The sequence below is a fragment of the Populus alba genome, chromosome 18 (genome assembly GCF_005239225.2).
Source record: "Populus alba chromosome 18, ASM523922v2, whole genome shotgun sequence".
Lineage (NCBI taxonomy): Eukaryota > Viridiplantae > Streptophyta > Magnoliopsida > Malpighiales > Salicaceae > Populus > Populus alba.
The window spans coordinates 7,133,564-7,156,526 of NC_133301.1; the positions used below are offsets into that span (position 1 = coordinate 7,133,564).

Here is a 22,963-nt window from a genome sequence, read left to right on the forward strand (position 1 = left end):
AAATCGACCAAATTCATATCTTGCTCCTAACTAGCTAACCTCTCTTATACAGGAACCTCACACACACAAAAAATAAAGAAAGTGAAAGAGAGGCAGAGTTCAATTTCGCAGCCATTGTTGTGGGCGCTCTAGGTGAGCTATCTTGATTTAAGCCCTTCTCTTTCAGTTTTATGTGGATCCAATAGTGTACATTTTGATGGGTTATTGCAGTGGACTTGATGACTAATAAATAATTAGATTGTTTTCATGACTAAAGATTAAACCCTTTTATTTTTATGTTTTTTATTCTTGCTTTATTTATGTGATTATCTAGTTGACACGTTTGTGACTGTTTTCATGATGAACAGGCTTGTCAGTTCTGATACCACACATCAAGTTTGCTGGATATTCGATGGGCCTTTCTTTTTCATTACTCTTGTCTGCATGGTCTGCGATTCTGGGACACAAGTTTTTCGGCTCAAAGGATACTGTCGAAAAGATTGTTGTAAGGTCCCTCAGCTTTGCAAGGAAAGATGGAGAAATGGGTTCAAGGACAAACAGCTTCAAGAAAGATGTTTCAGAAACCATTGGAAAGGGTGATGGGTCAGATAAATTGAGTTTAGAGAGATCATTAAGCTTTAACCACTGGGATTCCGATGAAATCAAGGCTAAACCATCCGATTCATCCAGAAGTTCAAACTCTCTAAAGATAAAAGGTCATGAAACAGTCCACATAACAAAGCCTACAATATCACTCCCTGAACCACCTGTGATCTTCTTTTCTCCAAGACCTATTAGTGAGCTTGATGCTGCTGCAACTAAACTTCAAAAAGTCTACAAGAGTTACAGGACTAGGAGGAACCTTGCAGATTGTGCAGTTGTTGTTGAGGAACTCTGGTATGTCTCTCAATACATATTCTTGACTCTCAACTTATTTGTTGGAGTCCTTGGTGATATTCATTTGGGATTACAATTGTTGTAGGTGGAAGGCCTTGGATTTTGCAGCTTTGAAAAGGAGCTCGGTATCATTCTTCAACATAGAGAAACATGAAACTGCAATATCTAAGTGGGCCAGGGCCAGCACAAGGGTTGCTAAGGTACTGTACTTAATTGCTGGTTTCTTTCATACAAGTCAAGGAGTTGATTCATTAGCAGTATTATAGAATAATAACATGTATTGTTTTTGTGTTTGCAGCTTGGAAAGGGTTTGTCCAAGGATGAGAAGGCTCAAAAGTTGGCCCTGCAACACTGGCTTGAAGCTGTAAGTCCACACATGCCCTTTCATTAGAGTTTTCTTTAATTTAATCACTCAAAAATTTTACCTGTGGCTTTTATGGAACACATTTAATCTAATTAACGGATCACTTTACTTAATAAACTTCTCCCTGCTGCAGATCGATCCACGCCATCGTTATGGACACAATTTACACTTCTATTACGATGTTTGGTTTGACAGCAGGAGCACGCAACCTTTCTTTTACTGGTAAATACAGACTCATTCAAACCAAAATCATTGTATGATATGCAGTTGTATAAGTGCTGCCTCTTTCCTTAATTTAGTCCTCTATATATACTGTTCTTCAATTTAAATTTCCTTGTGGAATTGAAGGTTGGACATTGGTGATGGTAAAGAAGTAAACCTTGAGAAGTGTCCAAGGAGCAAGCTTCAAAGCCAATGCATTCAATACCTTGGACCAGTAATGTCTCATCACTAATACTGTGTGCAATTCTATTCTAATTTTACCAATCCTAATACAGTTTTTTGTCCATGTATTTAAATTCTCACGAAGTTGTTTTGTCCTCACAGAAAGAAAGGGAAGCATTTGAGGTGAATGTAGAAAGTGGCAAGCTCGTGTACCGCCAAACCGGATTGCTTGTTAACACCACGGATGATACGAGGTGGATTTTTGTGTTAAGCACTTCACGATCCTTGTATGTAGGGCAGAAGAAGAAGGGTGTTTTCCAGCACTCAAGTTTCCTAGCTGGAGGAGCTACAACAGCTGCTGGAAGATTAGTATCAGAAGATGGGGTTCTACAGGCAATATGGCCTTACAGTGGTCATTATCTCCCTACTGAGGACAATTTCAAAGAATTCATTAGTTTTCTTGAGGAGCATAATGTGGACTTAACAAATGTTAAGGTAATAAAAGACTTTAAGCATAATAAAAGATTTCCTAGTTGCCTTGGTATGATAGCCTTGATTATTTGTTCATTTATATGTAGCTTATTTTTTTTACCATTTGTTTGCAGAGATGTTCAATAGATGATGATGATTCTTCATTCAAAGTTACCGATGAAGAGTGTAAACAAGAGGAGATGAAGGAAACCACCACGAACACAAAAGCTAATGAGGTTGATGGTCCTATTGATAATAATAATAAAAAGACAACCAGTGATCAACAGGACAATATGGAAGTTAATGCAGCCATGTTGCAAGCTCCAGCATTTGATCTAAGCAAGCGTTTATCATGCAAGTGGGCAAGTGGATACGGTCCCCGTATTGGATGTGTGAGGGACTATCCAGCTGATTTACAATCTCGGGCACTAGAGCAAGTCAACTTATCGCCTCGGATCCATCCTGGCCTAGCAGGGAGTTGTGTTCCGATCCCTTCGCCGCGGCCGAGCCCAAAGGTTCGAGTCTCCCCAAGGCTTGCATACATGGGACTTCCTAGTCCAAGGGTAGCGGTTTCTACTTGTTAAAAGAGTTTGAATTTCACTAAATGGTGAATTACCATGGTCCATGGTCATCATGTTTCTTTGGATTTTTTGCATGATCAGCTAAGCTCTTGGCCTTAAAATGTTCAAGAGGGCTTGAGACCCTGATCTGGTGCCCTTCCAATCAGTTTTTCTAGAGGGGGAATATTTAGGTGATAATTAACCCATCATTCTTTATTCTTTTATTTATTTCGTTTTTTCATGGAAATCGTAAATATATTAAGCCAAATAAAGTTTTTCTTCTTTGAAAAATCTCAAATTTGTGATATGGTGTTGATAATTCATGCTCCTGTATGTAATGAATATGGGGTGTTAAATTTGTGCTATAGAGAATTCAAGGGTTAACATTAGTGATGCAAGAGATCGACATTTTTCTTCCCTTTGCGTGGGAACGGGGAAGGTTGGTTGTTGTTAACAGCCTTTTGTTTTTTTTCTTAGAGCATTCAATAATTAAAAGAAAACAAATCAAATGTGCTCCTCAAACCATATAAAAAAAAAAAAAAACAAAGAGAGAGAAAAGGAGAAGAAGAAAGAAGAAGAAAGCGCGCGCGTGATTGAGACTGTAGAAATGTTGCTGACCTTATCCCATGCACTTTCTGTCAACCATGTACCCAGGGCCATCCTCCTCCTCCCAAAAATAGAAGGGACGACCCTTTCTTTTTATTTTTTATTTTTTCTTAGGGTGGGAATGTTAATTATTGTGCCTGTTTTATTCTGTCTGTCCCGAAAACAAAAGGGTTATTGTGTTATGCAGTGAGGGGGCTTTGGTAAGAATAATGACACCCTGGGTTCCAGCTTGGTGGTCTGAGCCATGCGCCTCAAACCTTAACTCGAGGCTCCTGTGATGGCCCATCTCTTGAGGATAGTAAAGGACCGTTAAGACTTCTTGGACCACAAGCCGATGACTTGGGATTCCTCGAACATTTTCAAGGAGAAAGAAAAAGAATAAAGGACAAAGATACAATCCTAAAAAATGCCTCGAATTATTTGTGTGAAAATTACTCACTATTTGGATTGGTGATGCCACAATTTATTCCACATAAAACCCATTAAAAGATCCCATGATGAGTAATTTTTGAACATATTGGATTTTCTTAAACACATACACGCAGCAGTAAAAATAATAAATTTAAAAAAAATTTAGGAATTCCAAGGCCCGTTAGATAAATCTACAGTTATTTAGGGTTTATATGAAGATTAATTGAAAATCTAATTTTTTTTTGTTTTAAATATATGCTTCAAGACTACATTGTTGGAAACCACAAGTCATCCAATTGTCCAACCTCTAATGATAATCACACAAACTACCAATAAGAAAACTCCTAAATACTTTTAGGGGAGAAAGATTGTTATACTTCAGAGTACTAGCTCTCTCTCCTTTTGTATATAGGTGTTTCTATATTGTACTCTTCTCACCTTAAAACTCTCTACATGAAATAAAAAAAACATAACTTTTTATTTATAAGAAAATCTAAAAACCCTATAAATGATAAAAAGTCAATTTGCCACTTAAATAATATATATATATAAAAGGCTAATTTTAAAAATTTATTCAATCAAGTCCCTACTTGAGTTTTTCAAGTCTAGAATTATAATTCCTTGTATAAATTACACTCTAGTCCTCAATTTCTAAACTTATTTATAATCATCTCATTTTAATTTCTGACCAATGATTCTTATGTATATGACCCATTAAGTTCCCTAATAAGTTGATCCAAATATAAATTACAATCTTAAATAAATAGGATTAAATAAATTACACAAACCAATTTATTATTAATTCAATAATTGATTGATTTATTTTTTAAGATTAAGTATAATGTCTAACAATCTGTTATGATCCCTCGAATATTAAAAAAGTTATAAATGGTTTGACTTAACCTTTTAATAATCAATCTATCACTGTAATTATTATCTATTCATTAACAATTTTCTCATTTAGACATTATAGCTGGAAAGTGTCTACTATGTGAAATCATGTTTTTTCTTAACACTATAGTCATGGATTCTTTGAATAAGATTTAAAACTCTTAACAAATCTCATTTCACTTTGCACGAAAATTTACAATCAATACTATTTAAGAACATATGAAATGTTTTTCTTAATTCACCAAGGTGATGAATACTTTCTTGATTATTTAAATACCTTCATATAATTTATGTTATACTCAATATCTGCACATTTGTTACCCTTGAATAAGGGACCACATGAGTGGTGCAACAACAACAATAGTGAAGCATGGGTAAAGCTTCTATGCTTTCTAGTTAAATTCCATGATTTAATATATTATTGATGTGAAATGTGAATTAACAAATGTTGGACATTATATGAAAGAATAAAAGTTTGCGTGATGATGTTGTTATTTCGAATCGTATCTCAAATGTATATGTGTTCAAGAAGAATAGTCTTTTGTGTGAATTGCCAAATGATGGCAATACTGCTGACATAGAAAATATGAGAAGTGTGATATATGGCATGGACTAACATATGTTTAGTGTATGTTAGAATCCTAGGTAAGGGGATCACTATGTATTGATGCCTATGGGGCATGGACTAGCATATATTTAGTGTATGTTAAGATCCTGGGTAAGAAGATCACCATGTATCGGCTATCATACATTTAGTGTATGTTAGAGTCTCGAGTAAGGGGATCACTATGCATCGACGCCTACGGGGTGATGATGATACCGGTGAAATTGGTATCAGTAGTGTGTTAGGTGAAAATAGTTGTGGTTGATTTTATGGAATCTTGAAAGGAAATTGAAAATGGAAGATGAAACAGTTTTAGTAGTTGAATGAGAAAGAGTTCCAATGGAAACAAAAATGAAGAATTGAATATAATATGAATACATGTTTATCTTTTTAAATTATTGGATATTTGTGTTACTATACTTATTGTGATATTCATGTTTCAATAATATATATTTTATTTTAAGACCATCGCATGCACGACAAGAGTGGATCCTAGCTTTTGTTCACTTTTTGTTATCTAATTCTGAGTATATCCCTTGTATTTTGTAATATTAAAACATTTATATAACTTAATTTGTATAATTAATGTTTAAACTTGAATAGATGAACTTAACTTTAAAATTCATATAATCATGTTCCATGTATGATTGTTTATCTCATTTATTCCTTTAAAATGATATTTGTTATTTAGTGTATGTTATAAATATTGTGGTTATGATGATGATGATGTTTGTGGGATTGAGACCCAAGACTATTGAGTCATGATTGAACTATGAGATGTGGGATATTAGAAGTGTAAACTGGTTATATGTCGATAACTTGGGACCGCCTAGAATAGAAGAGACTCTTCTAAAATTTTGATAGAAATTTCAGTAAATTTTTATATGAAAATTGTATTAAAAAAATTTACCTTGTTTTCCATTTGATATGTGATTGGTATTTTATCCCGAATAAAGGGATGTTACATTTTTCAGGGGATGTTTTACCCTTAACCATATACCTTTTAATTCTTGTGTTGCATGTAATACTTAGTAGTAGAGATCAAATTGAAGAACAAACATGTGGTAGATCATAAAATGGAATGATTTTGAGTGAAAACACATAAGCTATAAACATTTTAGTGTTAAAGAACATAATAATGAGAGGACTTACTACTTTGATATGACAAGAATTTTATTCAAGTTCCAAAGGCTATGAAAGATTCAAAAGTTGCATTTTTAATAAAACCATGAAATCTTATGCTTTAATCTCTTTTAGCTTGTTTCTTGCCTATAATGCTTGTACGCTTTGATGTTGTTAGGTGATTGGAAGTAAAATTGAATGCTTATGTGGTTTTGATTTGGTTTTCTTTTTAATTTCATTGCTTTTGTTTTAATTCATTCCTTTTTCTTTCTTTTCAAGTTTTGAGTCTTATTTTTAGAGTCTATTGTCTTTACCTTTTCTTTTCCTTGCTCGAGATCATATAAGATCTAAGAGTGGGGGAATTTGATACACTCATATTACTCTATCTTTTAGCACCTTATTCTTAGTTTTTTTATGCATGTTTTATGTCTTACAATAGCTTACTTAAATTATTTTATGCTTAATAGTGCTATATCAACATAAGTATTCCTTTATGAATCATTTGTGTAGAAGATGCATCATTGCAACATCTGGATCTAATTTTTTTTTTTTACACCTCTTGCATGGACACCTAATACCGCATCCACTAATATTTCTTGGAATAGATATAGTGTAATTAATAAAATCCTGAACTTCATTACAATAATCCATCATTCATAGTCCTTGGGGTGAATCTTGATATATCCATGAATAATCATCCATGACTTTTATCAAACCTATATCAAATAATGATAACAACATGTATTAATTAACTACGTTAAATGAATAAATTTGTAAAAATATTAGTTTAGCTCAAGATTATCCAACCTACTTTCATACTTCTCTTAATTCATTATCAATTATCTACGTAGATACAAATTTAAACACATTAATTTATAAAAATTAAAACTTGACAATTAAAATTGACAAAATATAAAACAGACTCATTAAACAAACAATTATTTATTTCATCACAACGCACCTAAGTCGGAAATTTGACATACGTTTCAACAATTTACAAACAAATATAATTTTACAAAATCTAAAATAAACTATAACATGTACAAAATCATAAATCCATACAACAAGTTTGTTTGAGAAAAAAAATAATAAAACAAGTAAACACTCAAACAAAATACATATACTATAAAAATATGTAATACAAAAATTGACATTTAAAAATTATGTTAAAAAAAATGATTGACTTACTTAAAATGAAAAATTCATAATAAAATTTCAATCAGAATACAGATGTTGTGATTGGAAAAGTTGAAGAATGATGAGTTGCGTTGACATAAAGAGGGATGTTGTGGGGATGTTTGTTTAGTTGAAGAGGAGAAAAAGAAGAAATAGGGGAGGGGAGGGTCGATGACCAGGTAATATATTAACTATTACCGATGGAATGTTTCCATTTGTCAATGCATCGACAATTTTGTCGGTATAAGTGACATGTCACTATACGGGCTTCCTTATTTGATCCAATTGTAATTTTATCAGTAAAATCATCCATAAAAACTTACACGTCATCATACCATAAGGTTGTTTTTTTAATTCCTTCTAATTCGGTTAGGAATCCTTGGTATATACTGGAAAAAAAATTTATGTCGGTAAATACTAATGGAGCTAGTGATGAAAAAAAAATTGGATGGTAAATATCAACCTAAAATAACGACAGAAAAAATCCATAAGTGATTTCATTTGTATTCGTAGATTTTCTATGAGACCAAGTTCACACATTTGAATGTCATAAATAAAATTCATTGTAAGTTTAGAAATCAGATGTGTCTACAGAAGTTGTAGTGTGAAAGTATGCATGGGAGAACCATTAATAATTTCAAGAATCGGAGGTGAAAGCACATGGAACTAGGTGTCATGTGATTACAATTAACAATATAAAAAAACTAGGAGTAACATACATAATAAAAGAGTGAGTGGTTGAGCTAGATAAAACTTGAGATAATAAAGACTAAAGATCATCTAAGGATATACAGTAAAGGAAGGACATAAGCTTTAGTGGCAATATTATAGGTGGCAAATGTAGCAAAGCGAGATACATGTAAGAAAAAAAATGATAACAAGCCTTGGAATAAACGTATTTATCATGATGAGGGGACTTTACGTGATAATTCCTAAGGACATTATATGCCATAATCTTATTTTTTACCCCTCTCAAATACCAAAAAAAGGCAAAATTAAAAAATATTTCAGTGAAAAATTTGAAAAGAAAAAAAATTAAAAAAAATTGGAAAAAAATTAAAAAAGAAGAAAATATAATTAAGGGTGAAATTGGGAAGAAAAATTAAGAAGTTAAAATTGGTTAAAAATTAAAAATTAAAAATTAAAAATTAAAAGTCAATAAATAAGTGAATTGGAAAAGATGACAATATGGAGGGATTATTTTAATATAGTCAGAAACAAAATCCAGATAATGATTGAAATTGGCTAAAAATAAAAATAAAATAAAATAATTAAAGATCCAAAAAGTAAATTGGAAAAGTCGTCAATATTAAGGGACTATTTTAAATGTAATTAGGAACTAGACTGAAAGAAATTAAGAAAAAAAAGGTTGAAATTTACCAAAATTAAATTAAATAAAAATTCAAAAGACCAAACTAGAAAGAAAAAAAAAAACAACAAACTTTAGGGACCTATTTAAAAATATGAAAATTCTAACTTAAATGAAATGACACATTTTTTTACAATATTACATCATTTAATACTTTAATTGGAAGAAAAAGAACAAGTATGCCTAAAATAATGTTTTGGGCATGCATTATTAGTACTTCTTCTCCATGAATGATAGATCTACAATCGTTGCTTCATGTTTTGGCCTGCTTTTGGCCACTATTTTCTCTCTCTCATGCCTCCCAAAAATTCCAAACAACACACCATTCACCTTCCCTTCATGCGTGCTACATTCTCATAAAAAAGAAGAAGATATGTGTGCTATGGCCTTCTATAACCATTGAAAAACTAGTGCAAATAAGCCAACTTAAGCATGTTTAACCAAAGTGTACAATCATGGTGAGGGGTTGAGATTAACCCAAGAAAATCAATAGTCATGATCATTTTATCAAGAAAGATTTAAAGAGCTTTATCTCCACCTATAAATAAGGAGAGATGCAAGAAACAAGAGGAGCCAAGCTAAAGAGAGAAAATGCCAAGTTTGAGAGAGAGAATAAAAAGAGATTTTTTTTTTTGCTAGAAATTGGTTTAGTTTGAAACATGCAGTTTTGGAGGGGGAGAAAAGGAAGGGAGAAAGAAAATGGAAGAAAAGAAATAAGATAAAAAAGAAGCTAACTTGAAGAATAACAAAGAAAAGCTATAGGTAGAAAGAGAAACCACCCTTCACTGCCAACACCACCATCGACAAAAACCATAATAGCCCCTTCTTATCTAGAACTAGTTGAGGTAAGCCCTTGATCTCTTTTTATTTTTTTCTTTCTCATTTATGTTTTGCATTATTACTGTTTAAAATGCCTCATAATGACAATGTTACTACTCATGCATGGACATTATGATCACTTGTGCCTTTTTATTTTTATTTTCTTTGTGTTAATGTTATTTGTATTTTATAACACTAAACTTTCACCTTTTTACATATACATAAATATTTATTTCTAAAAAGGAACAAAAAACAACGTCAACGAGTTTTTGTCAAGTTAGTTTCATGTTTTGTTTTATTAAGTTTGTGTTTTTATAGCTAGGTTGGCGTGTCTCCTAGTTTTTAAAGACTGACAAATGTGTAGTGTGGTGCTTTTAAACTTATAATAGGTTCTATAATAAGCGACGTGTTTTTTGTTAAGTTAGAGTCAAGCTTGTATTAAGCTTAAATTTGGATTTTTAATAGTTAGATTCACATGTCTTCTAGTTTTAGAAACCGACATAGGTCTAGTGAGGTGTTTTAAAAAATATATAAAAAAATTGATAATAAGTCCACGAGTCTCCTTCGAGTAGGAACCGACATGGGTTAGACTTGGTATTGTGTTCAACTTTTTTTTTTTTTTTTTTAAAAAAATAAGATAATAAAAAGGTTCATGAAATAAATAAATAAATTATAAAGTTGTGAAATTCCTAATTCAGGGTGCAATGCTAACTCAACAAATATCTATCAATAATAAATAACTTATGAATAAACTCAAAAGATAAATTATATGTTAATGACATGTATGGAATACATTTTAAAAAAAATGCATAGTTAAGGTAAACTTTCATGTATTTTCTTTGAACTTAGAACTGGATTTAATTGACTAACGATTAACTGGTGTGGAATGGTGAGAGTAGCCAAAACCATGTTTTTTGTGGCGAGAGTAGAAAAGATGTAATAGATTCACCCGACTCTTCCGCAAACAATGAAAATCTTTCAAGAGTTGTTATTGGTGCGCAAGATCTATGGTAGTGTGTAACAGTTTGCAAGAAGATCCCATATATCTTCTGTGGTTCCTTGATGTCACCGTAGGTTATCAGAAATTTTATGATACTTAAAAAGTAATGATATTTTATTAGTTATAGTATTTAAAAAGTAGTGATATTCAAGTTTTATGAATATAATTATATTATATTGTATTTTTAAATTACTTAAATTATATATTAAATTTTTTTTTGAACTGTTTGAATTTTTTTTTTAATTTTGTTAAATTATTATTTATTATTTAACTAAAATTATCAATATATAATTAATTAAAATTTTTTACTAATAATTTTATAATTCAAGTTTATATTATATTTTTTTATGTATTATACCTTGATCTTGATAATATGAACACTTATTGTGGAAGTGGAATGCTTTTGTATTAACCAAAAGTTTTGTGCATCCTCTATGTGTTTTAACCAAAAAGAAAAAAAAGTGGGTTTATTTTCCATGCAGTACAAAAAACAAAATTAAAAAAAAAAAAAGTGTTTTTTTAGTATTATGATATAGGGTGTTTTTTAATTAAAATATATTAAAATAATATTTTTCAGAATTTTTTATTTATAACTTGAATATATTAAAATAATCTAATTTAAAAAAATACCAACTTAATATTTTTTAAAATAAAAAATAATTTAAAAAACTTATAACACAAAAACAATCATGGATATTCAGGATCGAAAATGAAAGTATAATACACGCTCTTCCTCCGTTTAGAAATCGAGCGGGACGAGTCGTTTTTGTCTCTTTGTTTGTTTGAATTTCAAATATCAAACGGGCACATTGGAACATGTATCTGCGCAACACAACGAAAACCCACTAACCCACGTCCCTCCCTCCCTCTCTTCTCTCTCATGTCTCTACCCACTTTGTATCTCTCTCCCTCTCTCTTGCTTTCTTTGGCTATTTTCCAAGCTCGGTTTCTTCGAAAAATTTCTACTTTTTGCAGCTCTGATGCTATCTGAAGCTACATTATTGCAACATTCTTGAAGTTTGCATCTTTCAAGTCTTAAGAGTTTATTGCTCTGCTTGAGCAAGAAAGTTTTAGTGATGGGTGCATCAGGAAAATGGGTGAAATCCCTTATAGGTTTTAAAAAGTCTGATAAAGATCAAGACCATGTAAGCTAAACCACACTCATTAACCAAACAAATCCAACCCTTTTGTTCTTTAATGTAGTAATAGTGATGTTAATGATTTTTTTTTTCCCTGTACGAGAAGGTAAATGGCAAGATTAAGAAATGGAAGCTATGGAGGAGCTCATCTGGTGACTTGGGGTCTTCATGGAAGGATTTTAAAGGGAAACATAGAGCAGCGTCAGAGGCATCATGTTCTTCACCATTAACTGATCCATTTACTACCGCAATGGCTACTGTGGTTAGAGCTCCTCCTAAGGGTTTTAGGGTTGTCAGGCAAGAGTGGGCTGCTATCAGGATTCAAACTGCTTTCCGTGGATTCTTGGTAAATGGGTTTCCCTTTTTGGTCTTGGATCTCTTTTAACTGTTTGTTTGCTGAGAAAATGGAGTAGGAGGGAGGGAAAGAAAGTTGAATGTTTTTATTTTATGAACTGGGTTTGGCATTTACTGTTTTGTGGAAAATTAGGAACTTTCTCCCTCTTTCAAGGAGGAAAAAATGGAACCTTTTGAATATACCTTACTGTTTGATTGCTGAGAAAATGGCAGAAAAGAGAGTTTGAATGTTTTTGACTTCATGATTTGGATTGACAGAATAGGAACTTTCTTCAAGCTTTGAAATTGACAAAATTTGAAGACACCACACATCTGAGTTGAATTCACACAAAGTCTGTGTTAATGCGTAACCACTAAACAGTGCGAAAAAAGCTGAACTTTTTTTTTTTTTAATGATCATTTGATAATTATTCACAATCAAAGTTACAGTCTTTATTATGTATACTGTTTCTTTATATGTACATTAGAAGAGAGAATAAAAGGAAAGAAAGATCAGTACAATCCTAGGCTATCTTTATCTCCCTTATTAACGGGATTTTCACATATTTGGAATGCCTAACAAATCTCCTAATTAGTTGCTATTACAGCTCACGCCAACACTCCCCCTCAAGTTGGTGCGTAGATGTCTCGCATGCATAACTTGCCAAGTGAGTTGTAGAAGTCCTTGCTAGACACTGCTTTTGTTAGAATATCTGCTAACTGATCTTTGGATTTCACAAATGGAAATCGAATTATCTTTGCTTCAAGATTCTCTTTGATGAAGTGACGGTCAACCTCCACATGTTTAGTACGGTCATGTTGGACAGGGTTGTGGGAAATAGAAATAGCTGCCTTGTTATCGCAGAAGAGGTCCATTTCAGAAGTGGGGGCAAATCCGATCTCTGCAAGTAGCTTTCTCAGCCAAAGGAGTTCACAGAGACCTTTAGACATACCTCTAAACTCAGCTTCAGCACTTGACAATGCTACCACTTTTTGCTTCTTGCTTCTCCAGGTTACAAGATTTCCTCCTACAAATGTAAAATACCCTGAGGTTGATTTTCTGTCAGTGATATTACCTGCCCAATCTGCATCCGTATATCCATCAACCTTCAACTGATTATCATGTTTTGAGAACATAAGCCCCTTGCCTGGAGATGACTTCAGGTACTGGAGAATTCGAGTCACTGCCTCCATGTGACTTTTGCTTGGATTGTGCATGAATTGGCTCACAACACTTACCGCATATGCAAATATCTGGCCGAGTGTGAGAGAGGTAAATGAGTTTACCAACTAACCTTTGATATCTCCCTTTATCTGTTGGTACCTGGTCTGGGTATTCTCCAAGTCTGTGGTTCTGAACAATGGGTGTGTCTGCAGGTCTGCATTCCAGCATTCCTACTTCTGTTAGCAGGTCTAATATGTACTTTCGTTGACAGAGGAATATACCTTGCTTAGACCTGGCAACTTCAATTCCCAAAAAATACTTTAGTCCCCCTAGATTTTTCATCTCAAATTCAGTTGCTAACTGTTTCTGAAGCTGAGACATTTTCTTCCACATCATCTCCTGTTATAATTATGTCATCTACATAAACTATCAATGCAGTTACCTTTCCCAGCTTGTGCTTGAGGAACAAAGTGTGGTCAGAGTTACTTTGTTGGAAGCCATATTTCTTCATTGCTAAACTGAATCTTCCGAACCATGCTCGTGGTGACTGCTTTAGTCCGTATAAAGCTCGCTGCAATTTGCACACCATTTCAGTTTTGGAAAGTGTTGTATAACCTGGAGGAACCTCCATATACACCTCCTCTTTGAGTTCGCCATGGAGGAAAGCATTCTTCACATCAAGTTGATGTAAAGGCCAGTCAAGATTTGCAGCAAGTGATAGTAGTACTCTGACTGTATTTAGCTTGGCAACAGGTGAGAAAGTTTCCTGATAGTCCACACCATATGTTTGTGTGTATCCCTTTGCTACTAATCTTGCTTTATATCGGTCAATAGATCCATCTGCTTTGTGTTTAACAGAGAACACCCATCTGCAACCCACTGTTCGTTTTCCTTCAGGTAATGGGACAAGAGTCCATGTATTATTCTTTAGTAATGCCTCCATTTCCTCATTTATCGCTTGTGTCCATTTCAGATCTGTCAATGCCTCATTAACACTGGTAGGAATTTGACATATGGAAAGATCCTGTGTAAATTTCTGAAGGGGTTTAGAAAGACCCTTAGTGGATACATAATTGGCAATTGGATACCTTGACCTTCGGTCTTCAATCTCTGGAGAGTATCTATTAGGTGGCTTGCCCCGATTGTACCTGTGAGGTAAGACATATCCCATAGAGACATCTATATTATTGATATGCAGAGGTGTTGTAGGAGTACTTACTTTAGGAGTATTCTCAGGAGATGATTCGGCTGGCACTTCAGAGAGGGGGGTTGCAGGTTCTGTCTCAGACAATATATGTTCCGTGCTAGGATGGGTATCAATCTGCCTATTAGAGTGTATATCATTGTCACCATGGACAACATTAAGGTCGTCATTTGGCCTCTCATGAAGCAACTCAACATTATGTGGTAGGTTCTCTTGACTGATCCAATTAAACTCGTTGAGCTTCTCTTGTTGGAACCAATTCACCTCTTCATCTTTATTATGTGTCTCCCCTGAAGAGGAGAAGTGGATGCCGAAGGAGAATAGAACATGTCAGCTTCTAAGAATTGAACATCCATAGTCACATAAAGTCTGCGTGCAGTAGGGTCATAGCACCGATACCCTTTCTGATGTATACCATAGCCCAGAAACAGACACCGACGTGCACATGGATCAAGTTTAGAGCGCTGGTTCTTATGAAGGTATACATATGCTACGCATCCAAAGACCCGAGGAGGGAGCATTAACACATTTGGCAGTGGCACATGAGTAGACAAGGATTGCAGTGGAGTCTGAAACGATAACACCTTAGAAGGCATTCGGTTGAGAAGATGAACAGCAGTGGATACTGCATCAGTCCAGAATCGTTGAGGCATATAAGCGCCAAGAAGCAGGGCACGTGCAGTCTCAAGAATGTGTCTATTTTTTCTCTCTGCAACACCGTTCTGTTGAGGTGTTTGTGGGCAGGAAGTTTCATGAATGAGGCCATGATGATTGAAATAAGTCTTAAGGTGCTTATTTACATATTCACCACCATTGTCGGAGCGGAGAACCTTAATAGTGGCTCCATACTGGGTGCACACCATCGCATGGAATGTTTCGAAGATATTGAGAACCTCATCTTTCTGTTTCATCAAGTAGAGCCAAGTCATACGTGTACAATCATCCACAAAAATAACAAACCAACGAATGCCGGACATATTCGTAACCGGTGAGGGTCCCCACACATCAGAGTGTATTAAAGCAAATGGAGTGTCACTCTTATTCATGCTTAATGGGTAAGTAGCACGGTGGCTTTTAGCCAAAATACAAGTGTCACACTTCAAATCAGAAATCTGAGTACTCATAAATAAATCCGGAAGAACATGCTTCAAGTAATGGAAAGATGGGTGTCCTAGACGACGATGCCATAACCAGATCTGTCTCTCTTTAGCAGTATGCAGATGGTGCATGTGATGTGCCTGGCCGATATTGATGTCGTCCACATAATAAAGTCCCCCCCTCTTAGTACCACGTCCAATTATCTCCTTGGTGAGAATGTCCTGAATAAGACAAAAGTTTTGAATACATCAGTACAACACACCTCAAGTCTGTAGTAAGTTGGCCTACAGACATCAATTTATGTGATAATGCTGGAACAAGTAAAGTGTTGGCTAAATGTAGGGATGAAGATAAAGTCACAGAGCCTGCTCCCAGTGACTGGTGAAAATACCACCGTTTGCATTGGCGATGCTGGTTCGACGTGGGGAGGATGTATGAGAGAAATCCGAGGCATCAAATGTCATATGGTCAGTGGGCCCCTGAGTCGAGGAGCCATGTATTACACGCCGCATCATTGTGGCTGCTAAGTAAGGCAAGACCAGAATTACCTGAGTTTAAGTGGGGAGGGGCCTCAGTAGATGTTGAAACTTGCTGTATAAGAGAAAGGTTAGGCTCAGCAACAGCAGCAACCGCAGCTTTGCCTGGACTCCCAGTAGTACCAGCTCCATCACGCCGTTTACGGGCCTGTATATCATGCCACCAATCTGGGTATCCATGTAACTGGAAACAGTTTTCACGTGTGTGTTTCTGGTTGCCACAGTGGGAACATTTTCTTCCATCATTGGTGGTTCGGGTCTTGGTTGTTTTATTTAGCATAAGACCTTTAGAGGCCAAGACAGCCCCTGGTATCCCATCAGTATTATGACTGGTCATGACTTGCTGTCGTATAGCCTCTCGTCTAACATGTGCATATGCTTTGCTCTACTGAGGGAAAAGGATTCAGCTGTAAAACATCTGCACGTATTTTGTCTAGTCGGTCATCAAGGCCATCCAAGAAACACATATACCCGATCTTCCTGGATGATCCTATTATAATGTTGAATATCAAACAGAGCATTCCATGGGATTTGGCCGGCGAAAAATCAATTTCACGCCACAACCCCTGCAGTTCAGTGTAATATTTTTTCAAGTGAACCAGAGGCTTTGCTTCAGACGAGTTACACGTCTTCGAAGATCATACACTTGTGATGTATCGCTTCCATCAAAAAAGGTAGTTGCAATAGAGTCCCATACTGCCTTTGCTGTAGGAAAAGCGAATAAAATTGCCAAATAAAGAGGATCCATAGAAGTAATTAACCAACCTTTAACAATAGCGTTATCAGTGCGCCACTTGCGAAAGGAGGGATCAGTCGGTGGTGGCTGAGGAAAGTCACCATTAATATACCCCAGCTTGTCTTTGCCAGAGATATACATCTCAACAACCTGGGACCAGAGAGCATAGTTTGGATCCATCCAACTTAATGCCAATAGGAGCAGCGGAGGGTTCAGAGGTGATGGTCGGGGTCTGTGTTCTATTCAACGCCTCAGTCATCCTTGTTGTTAATTCAAGGATAGAACCTGAGAGATGGGACGTGTTGCCATAGGTATTCTGATCTTCAGAGTCTGCCATAGATTACGTGGTGAGAGAACAATTGTGTTTTAGGGTGTAGTACAGGAAGCCAGATCGTAGGCTAGCTCTGATACCATGATAATTATTCACAATCAAAGTTACAGTCTTTATTATGTATACTGTTTCTTTATATGTACATTAGAAGAGAGAATAAAAGGAAAGAAAGATCAGTACAATCCTAGGCTATCTTTATCTCCCTTATTAACGGGATTTTCACATATTTGGAATGCCTAACAAATCTCCTAATTAGTTGCTATTACAGCTCACGCCAACATCATTGACTCTTTCTTTGCAATCTTACTGAATCTTAAGTGAGCAAATGAAACACTAATCGAACAAAGAAAACAGGTACTATAAGAGACGAATTTCCAGACTTAAAGCAAAAACTTTGAACATAATACTTGGCAAATCAATTTACAATGGTTGTTGAACAAGTGAGTGATTGGTCCTAGGCAAGAAGGGCTCTGAGGGCTTTGAAAGGAGTGGTGAGACTCCAAGCTATAGTTCGAGGTAGACAAGTGAGAAAGCAGGCTGCTGTGATGCTTAGGTGTATGCAGGCTCTTGTTCGAGTTCAAGCTCGAGTCAGGGCTCATCCTGTGCGAATGTCCATAGAAGGGCAGGCAGTGCAGAATATGCTAAATGAGCGGCATAGCAAGGCTGATCTCTTGAAACATGCTGAGGTATCATAAAAACCACTAAATAGATACGTGCTAATGATCCATTTTCATAGGCTGATCTCTTGAAACATTGCTCTAAGGAGTTTGATTCGATTTCAGGAAGGGTGGTGCGATGGCAAGGGGACATTGGAAGATGTGAAGTCAAAACTGCAAATGAGGCAAGAAGGAGCCTTCAAGAGAGAAAGAGCAATTGCATACTCCCTTGCTCAAAAAAGTATTCTGCTATCATATGTTTTAGTGCCTTACTTTTTCACATATGCTAACCATGTTCACTAACTAATTTATTTTTTTCAGCAATGGAGATCAAACCCCAGCTCAAATACTCGAACCAATGGTTCGGTAAACTCATTCAAGAATCAGGAGTTTGATAAGTATAGCTGGGGATGGAGTTGGCTTGAACGCTGGATGGCAGCCAAGCCATGGGAGTCTAGATTGATGGAGCAACCCTCAGTTACTCCACCGAAGTCTTGTGTAGATGTGAACAAACATTCAAAATCCCTGAACAAAGTTTAGTGAAAGTCAGAAAGAACAATGTAACTACTAGAATTTCAGCTAGGCCTCCAGTTGGGCATATTACTCGCTCATCTTCCATTCCAAGTTCTGAATTCCGCTTTTTGACGAATAGTTCAGCTTCTTCATCAATTTGTACATCTACAACACCAATATCAGGAAACACTGGCTTGGCCTCTGATAAAACAGAGGAGAGTGGTAACAGTAGGCCAAATTACATGAACCTGACCGAGTCAACCAAGGCAAAGCGAAAAACATCCGGTCATTTATCTCAAAGGATCCAAAGGCAGTCTATGGATGAGTTTCAGTTTCTCAAAATGTCAGGAGCATTCTCCAATGGAGATTCGAAAAGCAGTGCTGGTTCTGATCCGTCAGTTAATTTATCTAAGCCACTTTGCTTGCCAAACAAGATTTGACGAAACAACTAAGAGGAATGGATCATTTGTATGATTAAATGGGTTGACTAAGAAGTTTCAACAACTTGTTGAACTCCGTTGTTGAGATATGTGTATTAATTTAGAAGCATTTCTGCAATCATTATTGGCAAGCTGTAGCTAAGACAGCTGTGCCAGCACCTTCAAATATCGTGAAATCACATTAGTATTGTGGCGTGTTTCTCTGTCAAGAAGTGAGATTTAGCTTGGAACCAATCCGTTCCTACTAAATCATGGCCACAGATCATTGCATCTCAGAATATGCTTTGGATAAAAAATTTAGTTGCTCTGAAAGCATGTCCTTTCCATGTTAGTACTGGATAAATTCTTTGTACCGATCATCTTTTTAGTAGATTTATCAACATGAATATGTTTTTTTAATATTTATTTGAAAGCAAGCTCTTTCCATGATAATTCTTCGTACAGGATGTAACAATTTGAAGGAGAAAATAAATGATTAAGAGAGCTTTTCACGAAGAAATTTAGCTGTATTATTCACATTCAGCTTAATGCATAATAGTCATGTACAGTATTACTTATATACAATTTTACTTAACAAACTATTTTGTCTCTTATGATAACAGAGTCCTTAACTAACTAATCAAAACAGAATTAATTTATAATTAATCTACACAGAATCCATTCAGTTGCAGCATGTTTATGCTGCTGGTAGTCAGTTTGTTTGTTGCTTGGTTTGCGTTGCACGCCACACTGCATGACATGTTGTTGGTGATGTTTGTTGCTGCTGTTAATCTGTTGGCGTGATGCTGGCCATGCTCTTTATTTGCTGCGTTGGTTTCAGATGCAGGAGACCTTGCTGATGTGGTCTCTAATATCCCCCACAAGATGGAGAATAGAGATTAACTATTCCCATATTGGAAAGATGTTGTTGTAGAACTAAAGAAGCAAGAGCTTTGGTAAAAATGTCTGCTAGTTGTCATTGGGAAGCAACATGAGCAGTGGTGATGAGACCAACTTGTATCTTGTCACGAATAAGATGGCAGTCCAGTTCAATATGATTTGTCCGTTCCTGAAAGACTAGATTGGCAGCAATGTGAAGAGCCGCTTGGTTATCACAGTAAAGTTGAGCAGCTTGGGGATGAGAAAGAGAGAGATCCTGAAGGAGATAACGCAGCCAAGTTAATTCTGAGCAAGTGGAAGCCATTGAGCGGTATTCTGCCTCAGTTGATGAGCGGGAGACAACAGATTGCTTCTTGGACTTCCAAGAAATGAGAGAGTCTCCAAGAAATATGCAATAACCCGTGATTGATCTTCTAGTGTCAGGGCAGGAAGCCCAATCAGAGTCACAGAAGGCTTGAAGCTGAAGCTGTGAGGAAGAAGGCAAGAAAATACCTTGGCTAGGTGCAGTTTTAATGTATCGAAGAACACGATGGGCTATGGCGAGATGGACGTTGGTAGGTGTATCCATATATTGGCTAAGGATTTGGACAGGATAACAAATGTCGGGCCTAGTGATGGTGAGGTATAAAAGGCGTCCAATAAGACGACGATACAAGCTGGGATCTGATAAAGGAGTGCTAGAGATTTTGTTAAGTTTAAAGTTCTGTTCGAGAGGCAACTTGAGGGGTTTGTTGGCTAAAGTTTTTGAATCAGCCAAAATATCCAAGGCATACTTCCTCTGACATAAATGAATACCTTTGGATGACCGAGCAACTTCTAAGCCAAGGAAGTAGCGTAAGCAGCCAAGGTCTTTGATTTTAAACTACTGATGTAGGAAGGTTTTAAGGGAGGAGATAGAGACCGAACAATTTCCAGCAACAATGATATCATCAACATAAATGAGTAGGGCAGTAAACGAATTTTTATCCACTTTAGTAAATAGGCTGTAATCAGCTTTGGATTGTGTAAAACCAAAAGCAATGAGAGAAAGAGAAAATTTAGAATACCACTGGTGTGAGGCTTGCTTAAGGCCATAGACTTTTAAGAAGTTTGCAGACTTGAGTGGCCACACCTACATAATAACCAGGCGGTTTGCGCATGTATATTTCTTCGTTCAAGTCACCATGAAGAAATGCGTTGTTGACGTCAAATTGTAAGAGAAACCATCCTTTGATTGCTGCAATGGAGAGTAAGACCCTGATAGTAACAAGCTTGGCGACAGGGGAAAAGGTTTTTGTGTAATCAATACCTGCCTTCTGTGTGAAACCCTTGGCAACGAGTCTGGCTTTTAATCTCTCAATAGTGCCATCAACATGGAATTTAGTTTTGTAAACATACTTGCAGTCAATGGCTGATTTTCCAGGAGGTAGGTCCGTGACAATCCAGGTGTGATTTTGTTCCAAGGCCAATAATTCATCACTCATAGCGCTGCACCAGCCAGGATGTTTTATGGCTTGGTTGTATGTGATAGGTTCAACATGGATGGAGATGGAACTAGAAAATGCAGTGAATGATGGAGAACATTGTTTATAAGAAATAAAGTTGGCCAAGGAGTAGAGATTACCATTGGCAGGAGGCTCAGACTTGGACAATGATTGAGAAGGCATAGTAAGTGAGGACTGATTGCAATGAAAGTCATGTAGATATTGTGGTGCTCGTTGGACCCTTGTAGTTCTACGAGGGTTGCCATTAGGCAGAATAGCAGGAGTGCATGATGGAGAAGTAGATGAGGGGTCTGAGGTGGAGATGATAGAATCGTTTATATCTGGTGAGTTTGTGTGGGGGAGTGACACAGGTATATTATTTGGTGTAAGTGGAGGAGGAATGACATGAAAATCTAAAGTGTCAGGTAAAGGCTTAGTAAAAACACAGGTTGTGCTGTCAGATGTATTATTGGAGAGGTGAGGTAAAGATTGGAAAGGAAAAGTGGATTCATGGAAGGTGACGTCCCTAGATATAAAAGTGGTATTGGTTTGGAGATCAAGCAATTTGTAACCTTTTATGCCAAAAGGATAGCCAAGAAAAACAGAAATGCGACCACGAGAATCAAATTTAGTTCTCTAGCGGGAGAGAGTGGAAGCAAAACAAAGAGAACCGAATACTCTTAAGTGTGTATAGGAGGGTGATTTGTTGAATAGGAGTTCAAATGGTGTTTTGTTTTTAAGCAAAGGGCTAGGTGTGCGATTAATGAGGTATGTGGCAGTCAAGACACAGTCACTCCAATATTGAAGAGGGAGATTGGCCTGAAATCTTAAAGCTCGGGCAACATTAAGGAGGTGCTGGTGTTTTCGTTCTACAATCCTATTTTGTTGAGGAGTTTCGACACAACTAGTTTGGTGAATGATGCCTTTGGTATGGAAGAACTCTTTCATGTGAAATTCCCCCCCATTATCATTACGCATAATTTTAATCTTGTAATTGAATTGGTTTTCAACCAGGTTGGCAAAAGACTCTATGTTATGTTTAGTGTCAGCTTTAATGGGAAGGAGATAAAGCCATGTGCTGCAAGTGAAGTAATCGACCAAGGTGAGAAAGTATTTGAAACCATCGTATGAAGGCATGGAGCAGGGTTCCCAAAGATTGCAATGCACAATTTCAAAAGGATGAGAAGCATGCTGCGTGTTATAGGAAAAGGGCAAGCAATGAAATTTTGCTAAAGGACAAGCATAGCAAGGTTGTTGACTGTTATTTGAAATGTTGTTCTTGACTACAGGATCTAGAATTAAAGACATAACAGGAGATGATGGATGTCCTAGACGACAGTGCCATAAATTGGCAGTAGTATGATGATGTGAAACAGAAGCTGTAACAGATTCTTTAGAAAAATGAGATAATGTGTTGGCCAGGAGAGAAGGGGAGATGTTGGTGTTGACAAAATGATAGAGTCCATTCCTTACTTCACCCTTCCCAATTGTTGTCCAAGAGAAAAGGTCCTGAATAACACAGAGATTAGAGAGAAATATGATGGAACAGGTAAGAGTAGTCGTAAGCCTTTTTACAGAGATCAAATTAAAATTAAAAGAAGGAACACACAAAACTTGTGTGAGGCAAATAGAGGGAGTTAATTGGATGGTGCCAATGTGTGTAGCAGGAACATGTGTTCCATTTGGCAAAGCAACAAGATGTGAGATAGTAGAAATAATGGTAGTAAAAAGGGAGGGGCAGCAGACCATATGGTCTGTTGCACCTGTGTCGATGATCCAATGAAGAGGATGGGATGAAGATGTAGTGTGCGTGTGAG

The 22,963-nt window shown here is 36.1% G+C and overlaps 1 protein-coding gene, 1 long non-coding RNA gene and 1 pseudogene across 2 annotated transcripts; all 3 read left to right on the top strand.

The window, feature by feature from the left end:
- On the top strand, positions 1-2,946 carry LOC118062676 (IQ domain-containing protein IQM1). The gene is made up of 8 exons (XM_035076512.2): positions 1-132; positions 348-876; positions 962-1,076; positions 1,175-1,240; positions 1,374-1,462; positions 1,589-1,676; positions 1,787-2,119; positions 2,230-2,946. The coding sequence occupies exons 2-8, from the start codon at positions 392-394 to the stop codon at positions 2,677-2,679; spliced, it is 1,626 nt and encodes a 541-aa protein (XP_034932403.1). The 5' UTR covers positions 1-132; positions 348-391; the 3' UTR covers positions 2,680-2,946.
- Positions 2,947-11,506: 8,560 nt separating this feature from the next.
- LOC118062675 (protein IQ-DOMAIN 6-like) lies at positions 11,507-18,842 on the top strand (annotated as a pseudogene).
- LOC140954966 (uncharacterized) lies at positions 13,693-14,676 on the top strand. Its single transcript, XR_012168657.1, has 4 exons — positions 13,693-14,043; positions 14,125-14,187; positions 14,264-14,445; positions 14,527-14,676. It is a non-coding gene; the product is annotated as an uncharacterized lncRNA (long non-coding RNA).
- Positions 18,843-22,963: the final 4,121 nt, after the last annotated feature.